The 19,569-nt window shown below is 35.1% G+C and overlaps 1 protein-coding gene across 4 annotated transcripts in view; it reads left to right on the plus strand.

Annotated features, from left to right (window-relative positions):
- Nucleotides 1–19,569, plus strand: part of ldb2a (LIM domain binding 2a) — a 97,509-nt gene that overhangs the window by 20,603 nt on the left and 57,337 nt on the right. For all 4 annotated transcript variants that reach the window (XM_028009399.1, XM_028009397.1, XM_028009398.1 and 1 more), the window contains exon 2: nt 1,902–2,004. In XM_028009399.1, the coding sequence (XP_027865200.1) occupies nt 1,902–2,004 (103 nt within the window). The remainder of the gene's footprint in view (nt 1–1,901; nt 2,005–19,569) is intronic.

Here is a 19,569-nt window from a genome sequence, read left to right on the forward strand (position 1 = left end):
CCTGGCATGTAATCAATTATCAGTTTGTTTTACTGCGTAACACGGAGGGGAGTGATGTATTTTTGCACTGTTGGGGTGAGCAATTACTCTGATTGACCCAGTGGGAGCGCTATAATTACAGGTCAATAGTGACCTTTTAAAGGTGACGTCTTTTCTCAGTTTGTGGCAACAAAACAAGTGAGCACAGATGCTCAAGTTTTTGCTTAAGGTCATTATTTAATATTGTTCTAGTTCATGCAAAAATTTTAATTATTATTTTTGTATTTTAATCAATTTTCAACATTTTTGTAACCAATTACATAAAACATGTATTGCTTTCAGACCTAATAGTTTGCTTGTTTTTGTTGGTGCGAATTTAAAGAAATACATCTGAAAAGTGGAAATCAAACTTTATGAATATGTCCTTAATACAGTTTTATAAACTTAACTAAATCATAATAATTTCTGCTAAAAGGTGCTGCTTTTTACCATAACAATTAGCTTCTTCTTGTCCAAAAGTTGAAATGTATTGTACATTTATCCAAAAACTTGCAAGATCTTACAGTAGAGATGTTAATGCTGAAAAAAATGAGAGTTTGCAGTGATTAAAGCTCTCGCTTGTGGAATCTCACTTGTGTCGTGCTTACCATCAGCTCATGATCGTCTATTGATTACCCGGCTTGATTAGGGTTATGTTCCGGGACTGCGCACCACATGCCCTCCTCTTTGCGTCGGGCTTGCCGCGGATGAGACACGCTGACCCGCGGGGCGCTCCGGTCACCGCTCATCAGGCCTGACACTGCTCGATGGTGACAACGCTAATTGTCAACATCTGGGAAGTGCTTGCCATTCTTCAGCTCCTGCGCAGACTGAAACGTGGGGATCTGTCATAACATGTCAAAGTAAATTAGCATCAGCTTAACGTTGCTGGTGGAAGAGGGAGGTAGGGGCATGGGGGTTACCCCGCCAGAATTATCAGGAGCTTTTCCGCAGAAGATGCATAGTAAAAAATTCAATTTACCAGAGCCAGTGCTAGAAATACTTTATAGCAGTTTCCCCACATTCTCTACTTATTGCTACTGCTAAAGCTGCTTTTTACTATACTATTGTTGCTACTGTCAAAGTTATTACAATTATTAACAGTCAACTACATTAGGGCTTGAGCTGGAGATGTGTTGTTTATCTTGAGTAAAAATACTGCAAATTTTACTGTATGTTGGCTTTAAAAACAACCATTTAAAATATACAAACTTCAAACTTCTTATAGCTTTAAGTTCAGAAAATAAACAAGAAATGCTGCTGTTGAAATGTATTATTTTATTAGTAGTATTGATGTGCATACTTCTTATTATTATTTAGCCTGGATACAGTAGCACCTTGATGATGATGTCTTTCTCTTAGCAAAGGGAAAATAGTTGGAAAACTCCTGGATTACAACATTCAGCAACATGTGGGAGAGGGGAAACGCCTCTCTGCAGTGAATATAGGTATAATTAGGAAGTTCTGTCTTTTATGGAGTTATATGTTTTCTGATTTACACTTTTCCTTTCTGTTCCAACAGTTTTCATACTAATTTAAATCTTGTAAAACTGTGGTTCAAACACGTTATTTAATTTTAACATAAATTGAAATATAAAATGTGCATTTTTATATTTTTTCATGTAATAAACTAAGCTGTCACATTATACTACAAAAAATGTTATATTATTAAGAATCAGTATTGAATTTGTATAAAAATGCAATAGCATGCAGCGACCTTGATGAAGAATATGGGTTGGTAAATGTTTCCTATACGACACTGAAGCAATACAAACCTGATGGTACTTCATGGTACATCATATGCCTACAAATCTAGACTAAAAACTGGGTTTTTAGTCTTAAAATCTAGACTAAAACTTTTGATTCTGTTTTTCTTTTCACAGGAAAGTGACAGTTTGTGGTGGGACGCCTTTGCTACAGAGTTTTTCGAGGAAGATGCTACCCTCACGCTCTCCTTCTGCCTCGAAGATGGACCAAAGAGATACAGTAAGAATACTGCAGGCATCTCTTTTTAAAAAAAATAAAATAAAATGTTGTGTTTGTTAGAATGAACTGGATAACTGTGAAACTGTTTCATTGTAAGGGCTCGTTTGTTGAGACATTCAACGTGTTACATGCTGCTCTTCCTGCTGTTTTGCTTTTACAAGCTTTATAATACTTCATGAGTTATTGTTGTGCTAATCTGGATCTTGTGAAAATCTTCCCAATTCAATTTATCATCATTCCTATTATCGCCATCTATCAATTAGATGGATTTTTATTACATTGTAGGAGGCGAAGTTGAAAACAGGTTGTGAAGCAAAGCTGTTGTTTTACAGAAAGTCTTAGCTTTCACATAGGTTAAGACCTCTGTCTGTGGTGTTCATTATTTCTTCAAATGATTTTTTGCTGAAGTAAAAAAAAGACATATTGTATTTTTACTTCTCTTTAACCTGCTACTTCCTTTACCAAGTTTCTAGTCAAATAATTGATGTCTTACTCTCCCAAAATACCTCTATAACACCTCACTGAAAACAACAAAAAAATGTGTGAACTTTCTCAGTAAAGATTTTTACCTCTGAAACAATATTTTTTCCACACAGCATTCTGCTCTGTGTCCCTGAGAAAATTGCTATCTCTCTCTCTAGCTTTCACTCTGCATGTGTTTGAGCATTGATGCAATGTCACACCCAACTACTGGCAACCTATTTCTAAAAGTTTCATCATATGTCTAATATATGGGTTTTACTTTCACAAATTACTTTTTTCATGTAGATGCTGTTTTAACTTTAGAAGATTGATTACATTTAAAAAACATCTATATTTTAATTGGAAAAAGCTTTTGATGTTTGGGGAAACAAACATATATATATATATATATATACTGTATAGATATCTATCTATCTATATATCTATATATAGAGAGATATATCTATATATATATAGATATATCTCTCTATATATAGATATATCTATATATATATATTTCATAAGAAATATATATTGTTTTCCTATATATATGGGAAAACAATATATTTATATATATGCATGTTATGCATGTTTTGGTATATTAATACATATATTATACCAAACTTGGCATAATATATTGATATATTAGTTTGTATAAAACAATCTTGCTGTGGTACAGGCTACATAGATGGCAGGAGTCAAAGTTTCCCAGCAGAACATTGCCCAAAACACACTGACTCTGCCTGGTTGATTTTCTTTTTCCCCATAGTTCATCTTGGTTCCATGTGTTTCCCTTCTGACAGACAAAGATGCACCTGGGCGTCCATAAGATGTCTAAGAACACATGATTCATCAGATCAGGACACCTTGTTATGATGCTCCATGTTCTGGTTATGATGCATTGTTGGTATTTTTGGCAGTATACATGGGTCAGCACTGACTGATCTGTAAATATGTATGTAATAAACCACTAGGCAGTCATGTTTACCCATTTTTCTGGGTTCTAACACAGCAACTTTGAGGAAAACATTTTCTTTTACTGTGTTATTTGTCCCACCAACATGAAAAGATAATCAGGGATATTTACGTTTTCTGTTGGTAGTCATAATTCTCAGCCTGTTCAGTGTATGCTGGATGTTGCTTTTCTTTCCCACCTTGAGGATTTATAGACTCATTCATTTTAGATCTTAAAAGTTTGTTATGCTTCAGTTTCTGAACTCAGTTTTGAACTCAAGAAACATCAGAACTTTATGTTATACATTTTGTCATATAAACTCCAAAGCAGATGCTCTGACTGAGTTTGTGATTTTGTTCCCTCCATCTCATTTGCATGTTTTGTTCTGAAACATATTGAAAATCACACAGACATAGATAAGGACGTGGTGCACTGAAAAAACCAGATGTGTGAGTGGCGTCGGCTGCGTTTGCGTGTGTTATTGTGTGTCGCAGCTCACCGGTGGAGGAGGAGGAGGAAGCGAGAGCAGAGATACATGCAGTGGAGGAGTGTTGGTAGCTGGGCTCAGCTTTGCTTTTCAAATGTAAAAATAAAAATCCCCACCGGTGTAGAGATGGTAACCCTGTTCCCCCGGGAACAGGAGGCTTAACACCATGGCGATGATGACTCACCATCAGTTGCGAGCTTTTGTCGATTCACATTCAGGTGTGCTAAGTTGCACACGTTCACACAAACACCTTCACCTTAAAATGCATTCCAATTTTACTAGTTTGTCGAAGAAAGGCAAAAAATTGGGAAGTGTTGTTGTCCAAGACTGTGCATAACCAACTACTGCATATGATAATTATTAATAAATAACAGTTAAAGGGATGTCCTTATGACCAACTTTAGTGTTTAACGTCGGCTGATTGGAGATTCAGTCTCTGGTTGCAATCACAGCTGTGAACAGCTCGACTCTTCAAGGAGAAAAACTTTGTAGCTTTCAGAAAACAACATCCTGTCAGATATTCAACTAATTAAAATGACAATAAACACACCAAAATAATTCAAGACTTTTCAACAGCTAATAGTTTCTTATGGTATCTAACTTAATGAATGGGAACAACTCAATATTTTTGGGGGGTTTACATAAAATGTCTTGATTGGCTTGTTGCTATTCTTTGGATGTTATTCCATTCTATCCCCATAATACATTTTTACATTTAAACATTACCTGCACAAGAGCAGAAAATCCTGTGTAGCATAATAACTCCCCCCTCCCCCAAAAAATAACAACTAAACCTGGCACCCTGTAAAGGATTACTGGTTAAGTTTCCGGATTAAGGTTCAAGACCATGAAAGCACCGCCTGTCAACCAATCAATACATTGAGAAAAGAAACTAAGGGACTAATGTTGATTAAAATGCATACCTTTGAAAACATTACATTGTTATTGACCTGTTCAGCCAAGTTTCATTTCATGTGTGAGTAAAAGCCTTTGAAGGTTTGTTGGCCCTGTTTAGTATGAAATTAGAATGTAAACAAACAAAATGTTTAATAAAAAAGAAATTGTTTGTGATGTATCTCATGTTTTTGTGTAGATTTTCAATGGAAAATGTGACCCTCAAAAATGTTTCAGAAAGTGTCGAGCTGCTTCAACCATGTGTGCTAGTAAATCACCAAAACACTGGAAGGGCCACCAATGGCCCCCGGTCACATTTTGGATAGCTCTGCTTTAAATCTTTAAAACACAGTTTTAGTCTGGGGGAATTAGGGGCACATTAGGAAAAAGGAGATTAATCTGGAGTTTAGCATGTGCATTCACCAACTACATCTAATATTGTTTCCTGATTTCTTATTGCCTCTTGAATGTGATTGGTCTTCGCCTGTTTTAAATTAATCCACATTTGTCCTGAGTCAGATATCTCTAAGAAAACCCATATATTTTGCTGATTTGTACACAGCCTGGTTTCAAAAACCATAAAGAAAATTGTTGAAATGAAGTTCCAAATTTTCTTAGACTGCTCTCTTCCAGCCCAAATTCTCCGTGGCAACCCGGAAAAAGAGACACGTTTGTTCCGATGAACGGAAACGTTTCATCCCAAAAGATATCGCAGCAATGAATAAAAAAATGTAAGATTTTCTTCTTTTGTTCACTTAACAGCTTTCCACCAAATTTAAGGAGTTCCAACAGAACTTAACAAATAAACCTAGAGACATCTCTGGACCAAATGGATGAGCACATGATCTACAAAATCAAGAGAGAAAAACTAAATATATTATTACAATACTCATAAGGTCATTACTTTTTGACGATTTTTATGGTTCTTATAGCTCAAACTGTTTACTAACTGCAGAACTAAAACACCAAATTAAATAAGTACTATAAAATAAAATGTAAAAAATTCTGTTTCTTTTAAAAGTCAGCACTTTTTTATTATTTAAAGCTTACTTTGCAAAAATAGAGAAGTCTGTTTTTTTCCCCATCACTCTCTGTTTTGTAATATTTTCCAATTTGCAGCTCAGTAGGGCTGGGTGATATGTACGGTGGCCGACAGGTGCAAATGCGCAGCAAAAGAGAAAACATGCAAACAAAAAAAAAAACACGCGCACAAATTAAATGCGGCAAGCAAAAAGCGAACAAAATGCAGCAAACAAAAAAGAAAACACCCCCGAATGAAATGCAGCAAACAAAAAAGAAAACACCCCCGAATGAAATGCAGCAAACAAAAAGTGTTGAAAACGGAAGTGCTCCAGACCACTAGGGGGAGTCAAAGAAAATCGAGACCGAGCCCAGAACGGTATGACTGACACAAAGTCTATCACGCTACCCATAAATTATTCTGTTATTCTATAATATTATAAAAGACGGCGTATCTTTTTATAATATAAGTACGTATAGTATTTATACGTACTAAATATAGTTATATAGTACGTATAACTATATTTCTGAAAAGAAATATAGTTATACGTACCTTTACTTTCTTTCAAATTTCTTTCTCTGAATCTTGCATCTGGTCCCATAGAAATTAATACTATTTTCTTTGACTCCCCCTAGTGGTCTGGAGCACTTCCGTTTTCAACACTTTTTGTTTGCTGCATTTCATTCGGGGGTGTCTTCTTTTTTGTTTGCGTCTCACTTTTTGTTTGCTGCATTTCATTCGGGGGTGTCTTCTTTTTTGTTTGCGTCTCTCTTTTTGTTTGCTGCATTTTATTCGCTTTTTGCTTGCCGCATTTAATTTATGCGCGTGTTTTTTGTTTGTTTGCATGTTTTCTCTTTTGCTGCGCATTTGCACCTGTCGGCCACCGTAGATATGGCTTAAAAATAAAAAATCTAATTGATGAAAGAAAATTTGATTAATTTATCAAATCGATTTATGACCCTACCCTACAGCTCATATACATGTGTTTAAGCTCCTTCTTCTGCGTTTAGTCTCCACACTTAAGCTCAGTTGCTCTCTCGTTGCAAAAAGAAAAACATGTAAATGTGCCAGCCAGCGACCTCATGCTGAATTAATCCTATAGCTTCCAGCTGTGTAAAGCGCTTAATACTTGTAGTTACTGTCATGCAGGTCAGAACAATACTGACCAGTGTGGGAAGTGCTTAGTGGTGGCTCAGAAGCAGCCATGCTGCAAAACAAAAGCTTGTGACTTACTGCAGTGGAACAGCTGTATGGATTCTAAATATAAACCCGCAGGTGTAAAATCAAGAGATTAAAACTGATTATGCCGAAGATTATTTTAGCTCCTCTTTGTCAGGTTTATAGTGTTTGTGCTAAAAAATTAAATATATCTTTGAAATGTAAATGTATCAAGAGAAAATGTTTTAGTTAGAATTTATTATATAGTTTCATTTTAGCATATTTATTAGTGTTTTTGTTAGTTTTAATTTTCACATTTGATTATTATTTCTAACCCGGTACATTTATAATTCCTCACATTGTGTGATGGATAAAGGCTTAAAAATAAAAATTCCAATCCTTGTTGGAATTGAATCATATTTGTTTGAGTGGCTTACATGATAATTACAAAGAAACATTTCTTTTACTCCAGTCTGAGGTGCTCTAATTTCATAACGTTCAGTGTAGGAAAAATTAGAAAAGCTAATTTACCTAATCTGTTTCTTTATTGCGAGGACCGATGTTTCGTAACTCGTCTCCAGCTGCTGTTAAATGGGGCTTCTCAAAGGAAATAGCTCATATTGAAAATAACCGCTGTAACTACTGGAAGTTTTCTTCATGAGCACTCAGTGTACCTTTTTTATACTTTCATTTTGAAGTCGGCTCAGAATGTTTGGTTGAGAAAAGAATATTTTTTTAACGCCCAAAGTAGAATATCTTTTATTGTCAGGTAAATATGTCACTTTGAGGGTCAGTAGTATATGTGGGATCTCCAGAAAGTTTTTATAGACACCTCTGGTATTGCATTGTATCCTTCTGGCTTTGGGGGCCAACAATTACTGACAATATTGAATTTCTGAGATGCTTTTGGTTTAATCATTTTTGCTGGACAAAAAAAAAAATAGTCAGAAATTAGTTTGCAAACATGCAAAACGGATCAGTCTTTCAAAACATTTTTGCCAGATTTGGAAATGTGATGTGATTCTAGCACCAATAAACCTGGTTTCACAGAACTAATTAAGATGTGCATTGGCAGCAGGTTCCCTTGTGACCCTGCAAGGATAAACGGCATTGGATGGATGGATGCACAAAAGCATGACAATGAAATTTGTTTTTGATGCTGAACTAAGTATTGATGCTCTTTCATTTCATTAACAAATGTTAACACTTTTTATGTTATATAAAGAGCAATGTCATAATCAGCCAATAATTAACTATTTTTGATATCATATGATATCAATACATTTTCAACATTTGCTTACATCCATTCATTGTCTTCCATTTATCTTTTCCTGAATATTTGGTACAATGTAAAAAGACTGGAAATAATTTAATAAGGAATATTTACGTCACTAAAAATATAAATATGCATTAATGGTCAAATAAAATCGAGAAGAGAGTAGATGTAAATTTTCTAATTTATTCAAAACAGAAATGCTTTTATTTTTAAGAAGTAACATTTTTGTAATTACAAAGTTAATGTCTACTTAATCCCATTCTCAAATTGTCTGCTTCTTTATACTATATTGCATAAAACTGGACTTGTGTTCTTTTTTCTACTTAATCTAAGACGGAGGACTTAGACGGAGATTAAGTCCTCCATCTTAATCTAAGACGGAGGACTTGAAAAAAATATATTAGAAAACCAATATTTAAATCTGCATTTAAAATGTTTGTCCTGGAGTCTAATTAATGAACATGTTCAAAATGTAGCTATGAGTTAAAAAATAAAGTGTGAGCCATGAGAAAAAGCTAAGAAGCAAAAATATAGCGAGAAGGGATTTTATTTTGAAAAACTGGAAGTGATATTCTAATGGCTCAAATCTGTCAAGTCTCAAACATTCAGTCGACTCCAAGTCAAATCTTAACTGATTCAAGTACAACTCTTCCAACTTTAGTCCTCATTCCTATTGAGTAGTAATTGGGTATAGGATAAAATAATCTATTCAGTTCTTAAATATTTAAAATGTATATATCTTATGTAAAAATTTGCACTTAAATACTATACATACTCTTAATACTGTCCAAAAACTACCTGAAGCAGCATGAACAGCATTTTATTTGTTTGTGAAATGACGTATATGAGTCTGAGATTCTTAAGCACCCGAACACGAGGCTCTTTAATCACTTCCACCTTGTGCCACTAATAAAAATGTGATTTTGCCAGATCACCAGTGCCTGCTAAGTGTAATCTTCATATATGAGCCACAATTACAACAGAAGAGAACATAAGATGCTTATCCGGAGGGATTGTATTGTTTGTTGCCTCACCTCCTCCTTTCTAAGATCTGAGCACTAAATATGAGCTCCGAGACTTTTCTGCCTCTCATATGACATAATCTTTAATAGTTTCATTTCAAATAGAAGCTAATAAAGATGTGTATTTTCAAGATAGTGTGATTGATTTATTTTAATGTGTTCTCATTGGCGACATGTTTTCATCAAAATGTCTATAGTCATACATCAATTAGTGCCGGCTATTGTTTTGTACTTTTTTTATGTATAAAACTCAGTCTAATTATGTCCTAATTCACAGCGGTCTGAAAACTCGGCTGGGTATCTTGCCTCGCTTTGCAGTCTATGAGGCATCTGATGAAAGCTGCGCTCTATGATGCAATCAAAGAGCAAGGCTCATTTTAGAAGAAGTTCAAACAAGAAGGAGAAAACTTTGCATGTTTCGTGGGCTGGTTGAGGGCAAACTGCAAAAAAAAAAATTGTTCTCAACGCATTCGCAATTCATCTTGTTATCCTGGCATTGCGGGTCACAATTATTGCAGCGATGAAATGACCACAGCTAATTGTCTTTTAGCAGGCATAAGGACATAATGAGGAGGCAGAAAAGACAAGGGACCCACTTTATTACATGAGAAGGAATGAGCCAAAGCACCTCTGCCTTGAAGTCGAACAAAACAATGGCTTTTACTAAGAATAGAACATTTTGATCAATAAGCAGAACCAGTGAGTTCTGCCATATTTTTATTATCACTTGATGATTATAGTTAGCTAAATATGTTGAATATTTAGCATTTTTATAAACACTCTAAAATCTGCATGTAGCCTAGATTTAATATCTGCTATTTATATTGCAATTAAACACATATATTTTTTTACAAAATTGAATTTTTTATCTCTTCCTAGCAAGAATTACAGCGAGTTTCTGAAGCATTTACATTTTCTGTAGAAATAACAAATCCAGCTTATTCATAAAAACAGTTGATATAGTTTAAAAGCAGAAATAAGAAGTGAACAAACTTCTGTCTTCACTCCCGTCTCTACCACCACACAAGATTAGAGCCATCAAGTGATAAAGGATAATGATGAAGTTCTGCAATATTAATGATAGGAAAAGTGAAGTAGTAATGTATGGATTAGAGTGCTCATGATTACTTTATGTAGAAATGTTGAACAGATCTGATATTCAAAACACATGCATTTGATGTGGTTTTTAACTTTTTAATATGTAGAAATGTATTTATCTCAGTGCTTCCCAGCCCTGGTCCCTCAGGTACACTGCCCTGCATGTTTTAGATGTTTCCTGCTTCAGCACACCTGATTTCAGTTAGTAGCTGATTAACAAGCTCTGCTCAACTGCATTTATCTGAATAAAGTGTGTTAGACCAAGGAAACATCTGAAACATCCAGGCAGTGTGTCTTGAGGAGCATAGTTGAAAAACAGATTCATTGGAATATGCATTAAACATGCAGTAGACCACAGGTGTCTAAACTTTCTGTGATGTTTACCAAAACTTATATTTTAGTCAAAAAAATTTATCTAAAAGATTAAAAATATGCAAAAGTAAATTAATTGCAAATGTTTAGTAAGGACAAAGATCATTACATCTTGTTCAGCATAGTTTAATTAAAGAACATACTTCCTGATTTTAATTGGATATTAATTTGATGGCAAAATGTTGTCCTAAAATATTTGACCATCTGCATCAAACAATGTGGCTCCCAGGCTGCACTTTCGACAGCCTTGCCATAGAATATTCTAGAACTTTGTTGTAAAGTGCATTACAGTAGATGGTTTATATAATAATAATAAAATGTAGCAATATCAGTAGCAAGAATTTAACGATTGTCATATAGTGAAATGTTTTAGAGTATACACATTTATACAGATGAGTTGCTCTGTGTGTGTGTGTGTTGTTTTCTCTACTTGTTTATCCTTGCATGATTGTGGGTCCAGTGGTCATTTGGTGAGAGGCGGGGTCCATCACAGGGAAACACAGACACACAAGGAAAACAACCATATAAACACACACTCATACACAGGACAAGGAACAGTTGTGTTTTTTGACTGGGTCAGGAAGCTGGAGTACCCAGAGAGAACCAATGCATGCACATGCAGAAAGTACAAGCTCTAAACAGAAAGGATTCCCAGCAGGAAGGTCCTAGGATTTGATTCTGATTTTTTTCTCAATAGACTGATCCTTTGTTGCCCTGAGTTACTGCGTAGTCCAGGACACTTTTGGTCCTTTGAAGCTTGTAAATAGACATTTGGGGATTCTCTATGGTATTTTAACCAGGGGATATTTGAAGTCCACATTAACAATGTGGGCTTTGTCATGTGTGTTTTGGTGACATGAATGATGTGACTAGTGATGATGGTTTTTGTCAAAGTAACTTTTACCTGAAAGTAGGACACAACATTTCTCATCAAACTGCACTTAAAGGAGCTGAAAAGCCTCATTTCTGTCATCTGTCAATATTTTTGTGTTTGAATAATCCCTTAGACATTGATGACCAAAAGGTTGAACATCTCATTATATTTACACAATAATTCACAATATTATGAATTTTGTTAATTTTCATTGTTTTAATGAGGACAGTTTTGTGCTGCAGCAAGTAGCAGCCTTAACGGATGTTAAATTTCATATTTAAATAAAAATCAAATTTTTGAAAATTCAGTGTCACTTTGTTAATGTAAACTACATATTAACAACATATTTATATGAAAAAGTCTAAAAATGTATTAAAAAAATTAACATTTTATTAATATTTTGGAATCAAAAATACAAATAAAGAATATTTTTTCTGCAATGCTTTGTAAGAAAGTCTTTTGCAGCTTCCAGAGGGCACAATAACCAGTTATTTTCCTGTAGATTGTCATATGAAAATATTAATGGCCAGCTTAAGTTAGAACGATGTTTGTAGAAACCCTCACTTCACTATTAAGCACTATATTTTTGCACTGCATGGTATTAGAATGATGTTTTCAGGTACTTTATGCATATTGATTATGTATTATGACAGCGTTCAGTCCATGCAGTAATTTGAATGTGGCTGTGTATGAAGTCCTGCATACCTTTTATCTATTTTCATGTCTGTTTTTAAGCTTTAGCAACAACAAATATTTGCATGTCTTATTGAATGCGTGTAAGTATTGGTTTGTGAGTTAATGGTATCTTGGTGCTTCTGTGGTGGCGGTTGTTTTGAAAGGAAGGAGGAGAGAAGGGGGAGCGGGTGGCGGTGTTCGACTCTGCTTTAGAGAGATGGAAAGGATTGAAGGTGTAGAGCCGTGATTGACAGGTGGGATGATGCGGCCCTGGCTCAGCTGCAGCACCGAGGTGTAGGCTGCTACTGATTGACAGTCGAGCCCAGACTGGGAACCTGGATTGGCCACAAAGAAAGAGAAGATGGAGAGAAAGAGCTGCAGAGGAGAGAGAAAAATCATACATTCCAACATAAATATCCAGCCTTAACGCTTTGCTGTGTAGTCTGCTTCAGAATAGTTCAACACTGCCATCTATTGTAAACCAGGCTCGTCCTATTTTAATGATATCACTGACAGCTGTCTTCCTACCTAGAATGCTTCTATGTCTTTGGCTGCAGTGAAAAAAGTTATTGAAAGCAGAGATACAAATAGTGAGAGGATTGAATGACAGTGAGGCTGTCAGAAAACGTAGAATGAGTAACTAAAGGAAAGAAATGTTTGGATAAGAACTTTCTAGCAGAAAGAAAAAATGTTTGCAGTTTATTTAAGCTTCAAACACATAGCCAGGATTTAAAGAAGTTTAAAAGATGATAATATTGAACTAATGTAAACAATGTTTATCAAATGTCATTTTATTCAGAGAACAACATCAAAAATCTTGATGTGAAAAAAGTTAAAAGGTTGCGTTAGTTAATTTTTTAAGTCTTAGAGGTTAGAAGCCAGGATGAGGGTGCAAATTAAATAAAAATCAAAATGTTACTCTTAAAGGATATTATATTTCCTGCCATTTTGTCTGATAAGGAAGTATACTGAAAATGCCTTAGAGGGGTTGACTAAAAATTCTCCTATCAGCTAAATGTTTCCAAACTCAGTAAGTTTTGGCTTTAATTTGACAGATCTGAGATGTAAGATATAAAATTTAGTGGTATTAAAAGTTGTCTGTGTTTGCACCCTAAAATAAAAGCTGTTACTTTTTCATCTCATCCCTCTCAGAGCGTTACCTCTTGCTTGTGCAGGCTCGCAGGCTCATTCCTCACAAGTCCTGCTTGTCGTGACTTCTTCAGAAAGCCCTTCTGCCCTCTACTGTAGGGAGAACAAGATGCATGCAGCTCTCATAGGCGTTTCACATCCAAAGAGAAGATGCCAATGCTCTCTATCAGCTCTTCAAGCCTTAGTTTAGTGGCTTTAAAATGAGAATGAAATTATTTTTTACAATCTAAAAAAAGAAAGGATAGTTTTTTTTTCTGCGTTCAAGAGAGATGGATGTTGCCTCACTGAGTGCAGCGATTCCAATCAGAGAGCAGAGAAAAGATCTGAATGAAAATGTATTTGAACATTTCTATTGTGGCGTTCAACTGGCATGCTGTATTAATATTTTCCTCTGTAAAAAAAAACATGCCTAATGTTGGATGAGCTCTAGTTAGATTGTTTATTTTTGAATCAAATTAGCTGAAAATATGCAGTTGAAAGTTATTCCCCCCTGCAGAGTTGTTTTGTGAATCAGTATTCTGATAGTATCAGCTTGTTTTTACACTGAGAGAAACACTCAAACACTCACTGCATCCCAACAGATCTCTCTTTCTCCTTTAATGGGTCCATCTTCTCCTCTGATAGACTATTTATGTTTTTTTTTGCACTTGAACTCCCAACTTTTCCGTTAAAATCAGACCTTCTGTGTTTTTGTTTTATTTAAGGATCATCCACCAGAGAGAAGTTTAAGCTTCAGGATTTGCATTAAAATATAACCTTCTCGTTAGTCCTAAAGATTTGGTCAAATCAGTTCTCATGCATTTTCCATTTCACAACAGAGGCATTAAAATGGATTGTTGCAACCATGATCATATTTATATGCCTTCTAAAGCTTGTTTGTTTGTCTTCATGGATGAGATCCAAACATTTAGGTTATTATAAAATCTGAAGCACAAAAGGCAACTGAAAAAGTTTAAACCTTTTATAAGATGTGCTATTCTTCTGAAAGACATTGAAAACAATGGTACTAAGCTGCTTATTGTCTTCTGTCACAACAAGGGAAAAAAATACATATTCTATCAGCGGTTGATTGGTTAAGAGATGCTGTTTTATTGTGCATTTCATTTTTACTCCACATTGGAATGCATAGGTTTAAATTTGGGACATTTTCAGAGGTGGTCCTTTCAAGTCTGAATACCAAGTGGGGAATTTATGCTTATTACATACCTGAAAATCCAATAAGGCTGCCCTGCACACAAAACTATAAGATAGTTTCCATATTAAACTGCTATTCTGCAGTTTTGATTTTTGGATAGGTATTTATACCCTTTATTTAGAGTACTCTGATAATTCAGGACCCATTTTGGGAGTTACCTATACTTATTTACCTTTGCAAGCGTCTGAAGATCTGCCACTGTTCTGTTTGCTCTCTGAGAGGGCTAACTGACAGACCCGTCCAGCAGGTCACATCTGCACATGCTCAGTCAACAGCAGTCACCCCACTGTTCGAACTTAGCAACTTTATCACTATATTTAGCAACTTTTCAGGTAAAAAGAAATATGTATCAGCCAAAATCAGTCGGCGAATCAGGCTTTTAAAAGATCATAATCTGTGATATCCAAAACACTGCAATCTGTCCAAACCTTCCCTTTAACATTATAATGAAAAAAATCATGATAAGAATTGTCATTTATTTTAAAAGGTACAAACTCTGTTTAAAGAGCAGTACTTATTTTTGTGAGGCTTTGACTGTATGTACAGAAAGATGTAATGCCGATAAGACTGAGATAGATTTTAAATGCTTTTCATTTAAAATGCCAAGATTTTTCTTTTTGATATAATATTGAGGGTCTACCTGAAAACATAATGTGAGTTTATGGATAAGATTTCATATGTTTTTTTTTCTTCTTCCTACTCCTTTTCAAGCATGTTAAGATTATTTTAGTACAAAAATGTGTCTTTTACATTCCTTGTTTATGCTTGTTATTTTATACTGATATTATGTTTGAAATAAATAACTAAACAAATTAAAAATGAATACCACAAAATGTTGTTATAAAATGTAATTATTATTATTATCCCTCCTTCAGATGATCTGTATGTCATTAAATCTTTATCACACCTCATTTAATGAATATGTTACAGTATGAGAAAGTGAATTACTCAGTTATTACAAGGAAATAAACTGTTTACAAAGCAGCTATTGTAAAGTTTTATATCAAGGTGGCCATTTTGGATTTTGAGGTCTGGGATGGTGAGAAAATCCAACTTTTCCACTTGGAAATCTGACTTCAAATGATCTGTTTTGTTTAAACTAAAATCTGGAAATTTAAATTTCTTAGTAATAGTGAAGCATCATCTTTCGACTAATTATTCAGCACAAATGAATGAGAGCATTATTTTCTCTTGTTGAACTATAGTTTTTAAATGTCTGCCACTTTTGCACGCCACCGCACTGCATGTCTGCTTCTTAATGTGACTGCAGCAGATTAGACAGTTGTCAGTGTAAATTGTTCAGAAATGCTCTAGGGGCACAATTCAGACACAAACCAGACATGTTCAGTTGCTGTCCAATTAATTGAAAGCATGTCTGAAAAGAGGCTGCAGAGAGCCGCCGCTTGTGCTGCTTTCCAGGTGGCCTGAATTAGGGTGGGAACCATTGTATGTACTGTGGCTAACAGGAAAAGGGGACCTGCTATCGGAGGGCACCAGCTGTCCATGAGGATGGGCAGGTCTCCTGGCTTCCTGTTTCTCAACACATTGTGTGCCCCAGAGCAAAACAAAACCAGCTTTCCTTTCCAGTCGGAGAAACAATACATACCGCAGGCAGCTCCCCTCTTCCATCCTGCCTTCTTTTCAAAGTTTCTCCTTTTCTTTATCTTCATGTCTCTTTGTTCTCTCTGTTATTTTTTATTTTCCTGTTTTTCACTCTCGCCCTTTGCTTGATCGTTTTTCATATTTTTAATATGAAAAAAGATGTGTGTGATCCGTGGCATTACGCATGATACCCTATTTTTATTTGTTGAAAACTGTGTTCTTTTCATTTTACCTAATTATATTATATTACAGTGTTGGGCTTTCACACAAAATTCCAGTAATAAAATACTGACATTTGTGATTGTAATGAGACAAAATATGAGAAGTTCATGGTTTAATAGGAGGCGAAAAACTTGCATTGTTTTAGTTTGAATCTTTGTCATTTTAATAATATAAAATAAATATGTTTAACCTTTTATGAAAAAAGTATGAAAATGATAGAAAATGTTCCAATTTGATTATAAGTTTGGATTATTGGTTTACTCTGAAATAAAAATAACAAAAAAATTCTTGACTCTGAAGGGCTTGATTTTTTTTTTCTCAAAATTTTTTAAACTTTCTTTTTCATGTTCAGCTACATTTCTTCTCATCTTCTTTCCTTGTGCTTGTTCCTTAGATAGTAAAATATGTAGTTTGACCAAATGTTTGGAAAAAAGTTTAAAAGAATAATCCTATTTAGCTGAATAATCAAAATCCTGCAAACAAGTTTAAAATGAGTACGGTAATTGGATCTTCACTTGGTTAACACATCTTCTAAAATGCAAATTTACATTACTAGCTATTGCTCGTATTTAGTTTCTAAATCTGTATAAACCCCCACTTTTGTAATTCATTAAATAAACATGAAATTTGATTTCTTAGTTACTCGTACTGGAAAGTCTCCCACGAGGTCTCTTACTGTACACCTCTGTGATTTGTTTTGCGAAAAAGAAATTTGTGAATGTTCCAAGTCTTGATAGAAAACATGTTGCTCATGAAAAAATGAAGAGTGAAATGCAACTCGAGCTTTTAACAGTGAAACATTTCAGAAAGCCCAGAAAGATGAGCTCTGCGAGAGAATGGAGGAGAAGTTACATCAATAATAAATAGAGTTGCACATTTTTGTGTGTTGAGCTTCTATACACTGAGTATATCGACGCCACCCACACATACAGACATACACAACAGGATGCAGTCATATGCATATGCATAGTGAAAGCAAGGGTAATGTCATGATGAAACAAAACATGCAAACAAGCTCTAACATATGTTTCTGAGAAAGTCCCAACACACAGATGGTTGTAGGAAGAGATGACGTTGGCGTCAGACTCAAAGGCAGAGGAAAAAGTGGTGGCGTGTGTACAAAAACACACACTTTCAGACTGTGCTCAAATGTGCATGTTGACGTTCCCTGAGCTTCGTTATTGACACATGGAGTAATCCATATTTATTTATAATACAGTGTGCTGGAGACCCATCAGTCTCCATAGTCTATGAAAGACCTGCACCACTTTACTTAAGCTATTAAATGTTAATGTGGCACTCCTTCATCCTTCAATAAATCTTCTTTCCCCACAAACACACACACACACACCCACACACACCCTCAGACATAATGGCAGCAATGTAAAAGAAATTCACAAGCTCAAAATGACAGGGAATATAACTTTTTTGAGCTTTGTAGCTCATTCTTTAGTGAGCATATATTTAAGAGTCAGTGACAAAAGGTTTCTTTCTAGTGTTCTGTATTTATAACAAGCATCTCAAATGAACTGAACATCTCATAACAATGAACTCCATTGTGGCAGCAGCTCAGGTGGCTGCGCCTCAGCAATAAGTGCAAAATGTTCACTTGTTGCATCTCAAGTGGTGGGGGGGCTGAGTCCCAGTTTCATACATCACAGTGTTAAAATGACCCGCAGCTAAACATACAGCACCTCATAACTGTATGTAAACCAAACATGTTAATGTAGTTCTTTTGTAATTTATAGAGAAATCTTCAATTTTTCATTGCAGTGCTTGTGAACACTCCTAATATAAATAAAGCTCCTTAAAATAAAGCTGCATCAGTAGCATTACTCATCTGTTAAAAGATGCCAGTTTGAGTTTCAACTTGTTAAACTGAAATAAAGAAGTCTTGGAGGACGATTTATAATTTATTTTAATTTATTTTTGCTGTCTGAATGTTTTTGGACTCTTTGCATGTAATTATATATATTCGCACACCTGGTTACAATGTGTAGAAGACTGAAAATAAAATTATTGAAGTAGCAATGGCACTTCAAGTACTTCTACAGTTATAAAAATGTAACATTTAATCTGAGCGCACTCATTAGGAGGGGTATTGTTTCCTTTTTCTTTACTCTAAGAGGATTAGAGAAAGGAAAAAGGACTTTAATCTCACAGTTCTAACTTTCATGCAGGTGGGCACCTGGGGGCAATCATTTTCCAGGTAAACATGTCCATCTTTTTTTTCAGAACTCTGAAGTTAAAGTCAGAATTCTCAAGAGTCAGAATTATAATTTTTTATTTAATCTTCTGTAGCCCTAAATCTTTTTCATAGTTTCTAACTAAATAAAAGATTCACAATTGCTGGTACTTCTGCTTGTAATATGTTAAACCACCCCTTTAATCAATAGGATGACACTTAGTCTTCTGTTAGTTGACACAGAGAGACGAAACATAAAAACATTTCTCTTTGCCAATAGCTCAGTAGATTGTCCATTGTCTTGAGTTCTTTCTTATATCATCTTCTGCTCTTTTCTCTTCTGCCGAAACTTTTCAATAAACTGTTTCAATTTGTGTTTTAGTTATATAAATGACATCTTAACCACATGTAATTTTTCAAAAGTAAAATATATTTAGCAAATTTCTGTCATTTGAATGTTTTAAGGTTTTTGATACATTTGTGCAGTTTTCTGTGGTGGTTATTAAACGATGTAGTTCAGAATATCATCTGAAATTTCTGTTGGAAATCTCTTAAAGCTCTACTCTGACATGGATCTGTAAAAACGTCTTTATCCCTTTCAGAGGTAACTTGTGAGCCGAGCCGGTACCGTTGCGTCAGATCAGAGTTTAGTTATCAGAGGCCAAGCAGCGCAAAACGACACTCATTACCATTGATTTAGGCTCACTGGGAGTCTGAGTCAAACCAGGGCAGTGTGTGAACCTCTGTATGTGTTAGCTGTTAATTCACTGTATCAGTGGAGTCTGTGATTGTTTGGTGTCTGACTGTCATTCATGGTGTTCATGGTGGTTTTACGGAAAGCTTTATGTGATTTACCTCTGACTTCTGGCATGTTCCTCTCTATTTGTCCTGCTGTATTTGGTAGTTTCGCTGGTGGTG

Source organism: Xiphophorus couchianus, chromosome 23, assembly GCF_001444195.1.
Source record: "Xiphophorus couchianus chromosome 23, X_couchianus-1.0, whole genome shotgun sequence".
Taxonomy (NCBI): domain Eukaryota; kingdom Metazoa; phylum Chordata; class Actinopteri; order Cyprinodontiformes; family Poeciliidae; genus Xiphophorus; species Xiphophorus couchianus.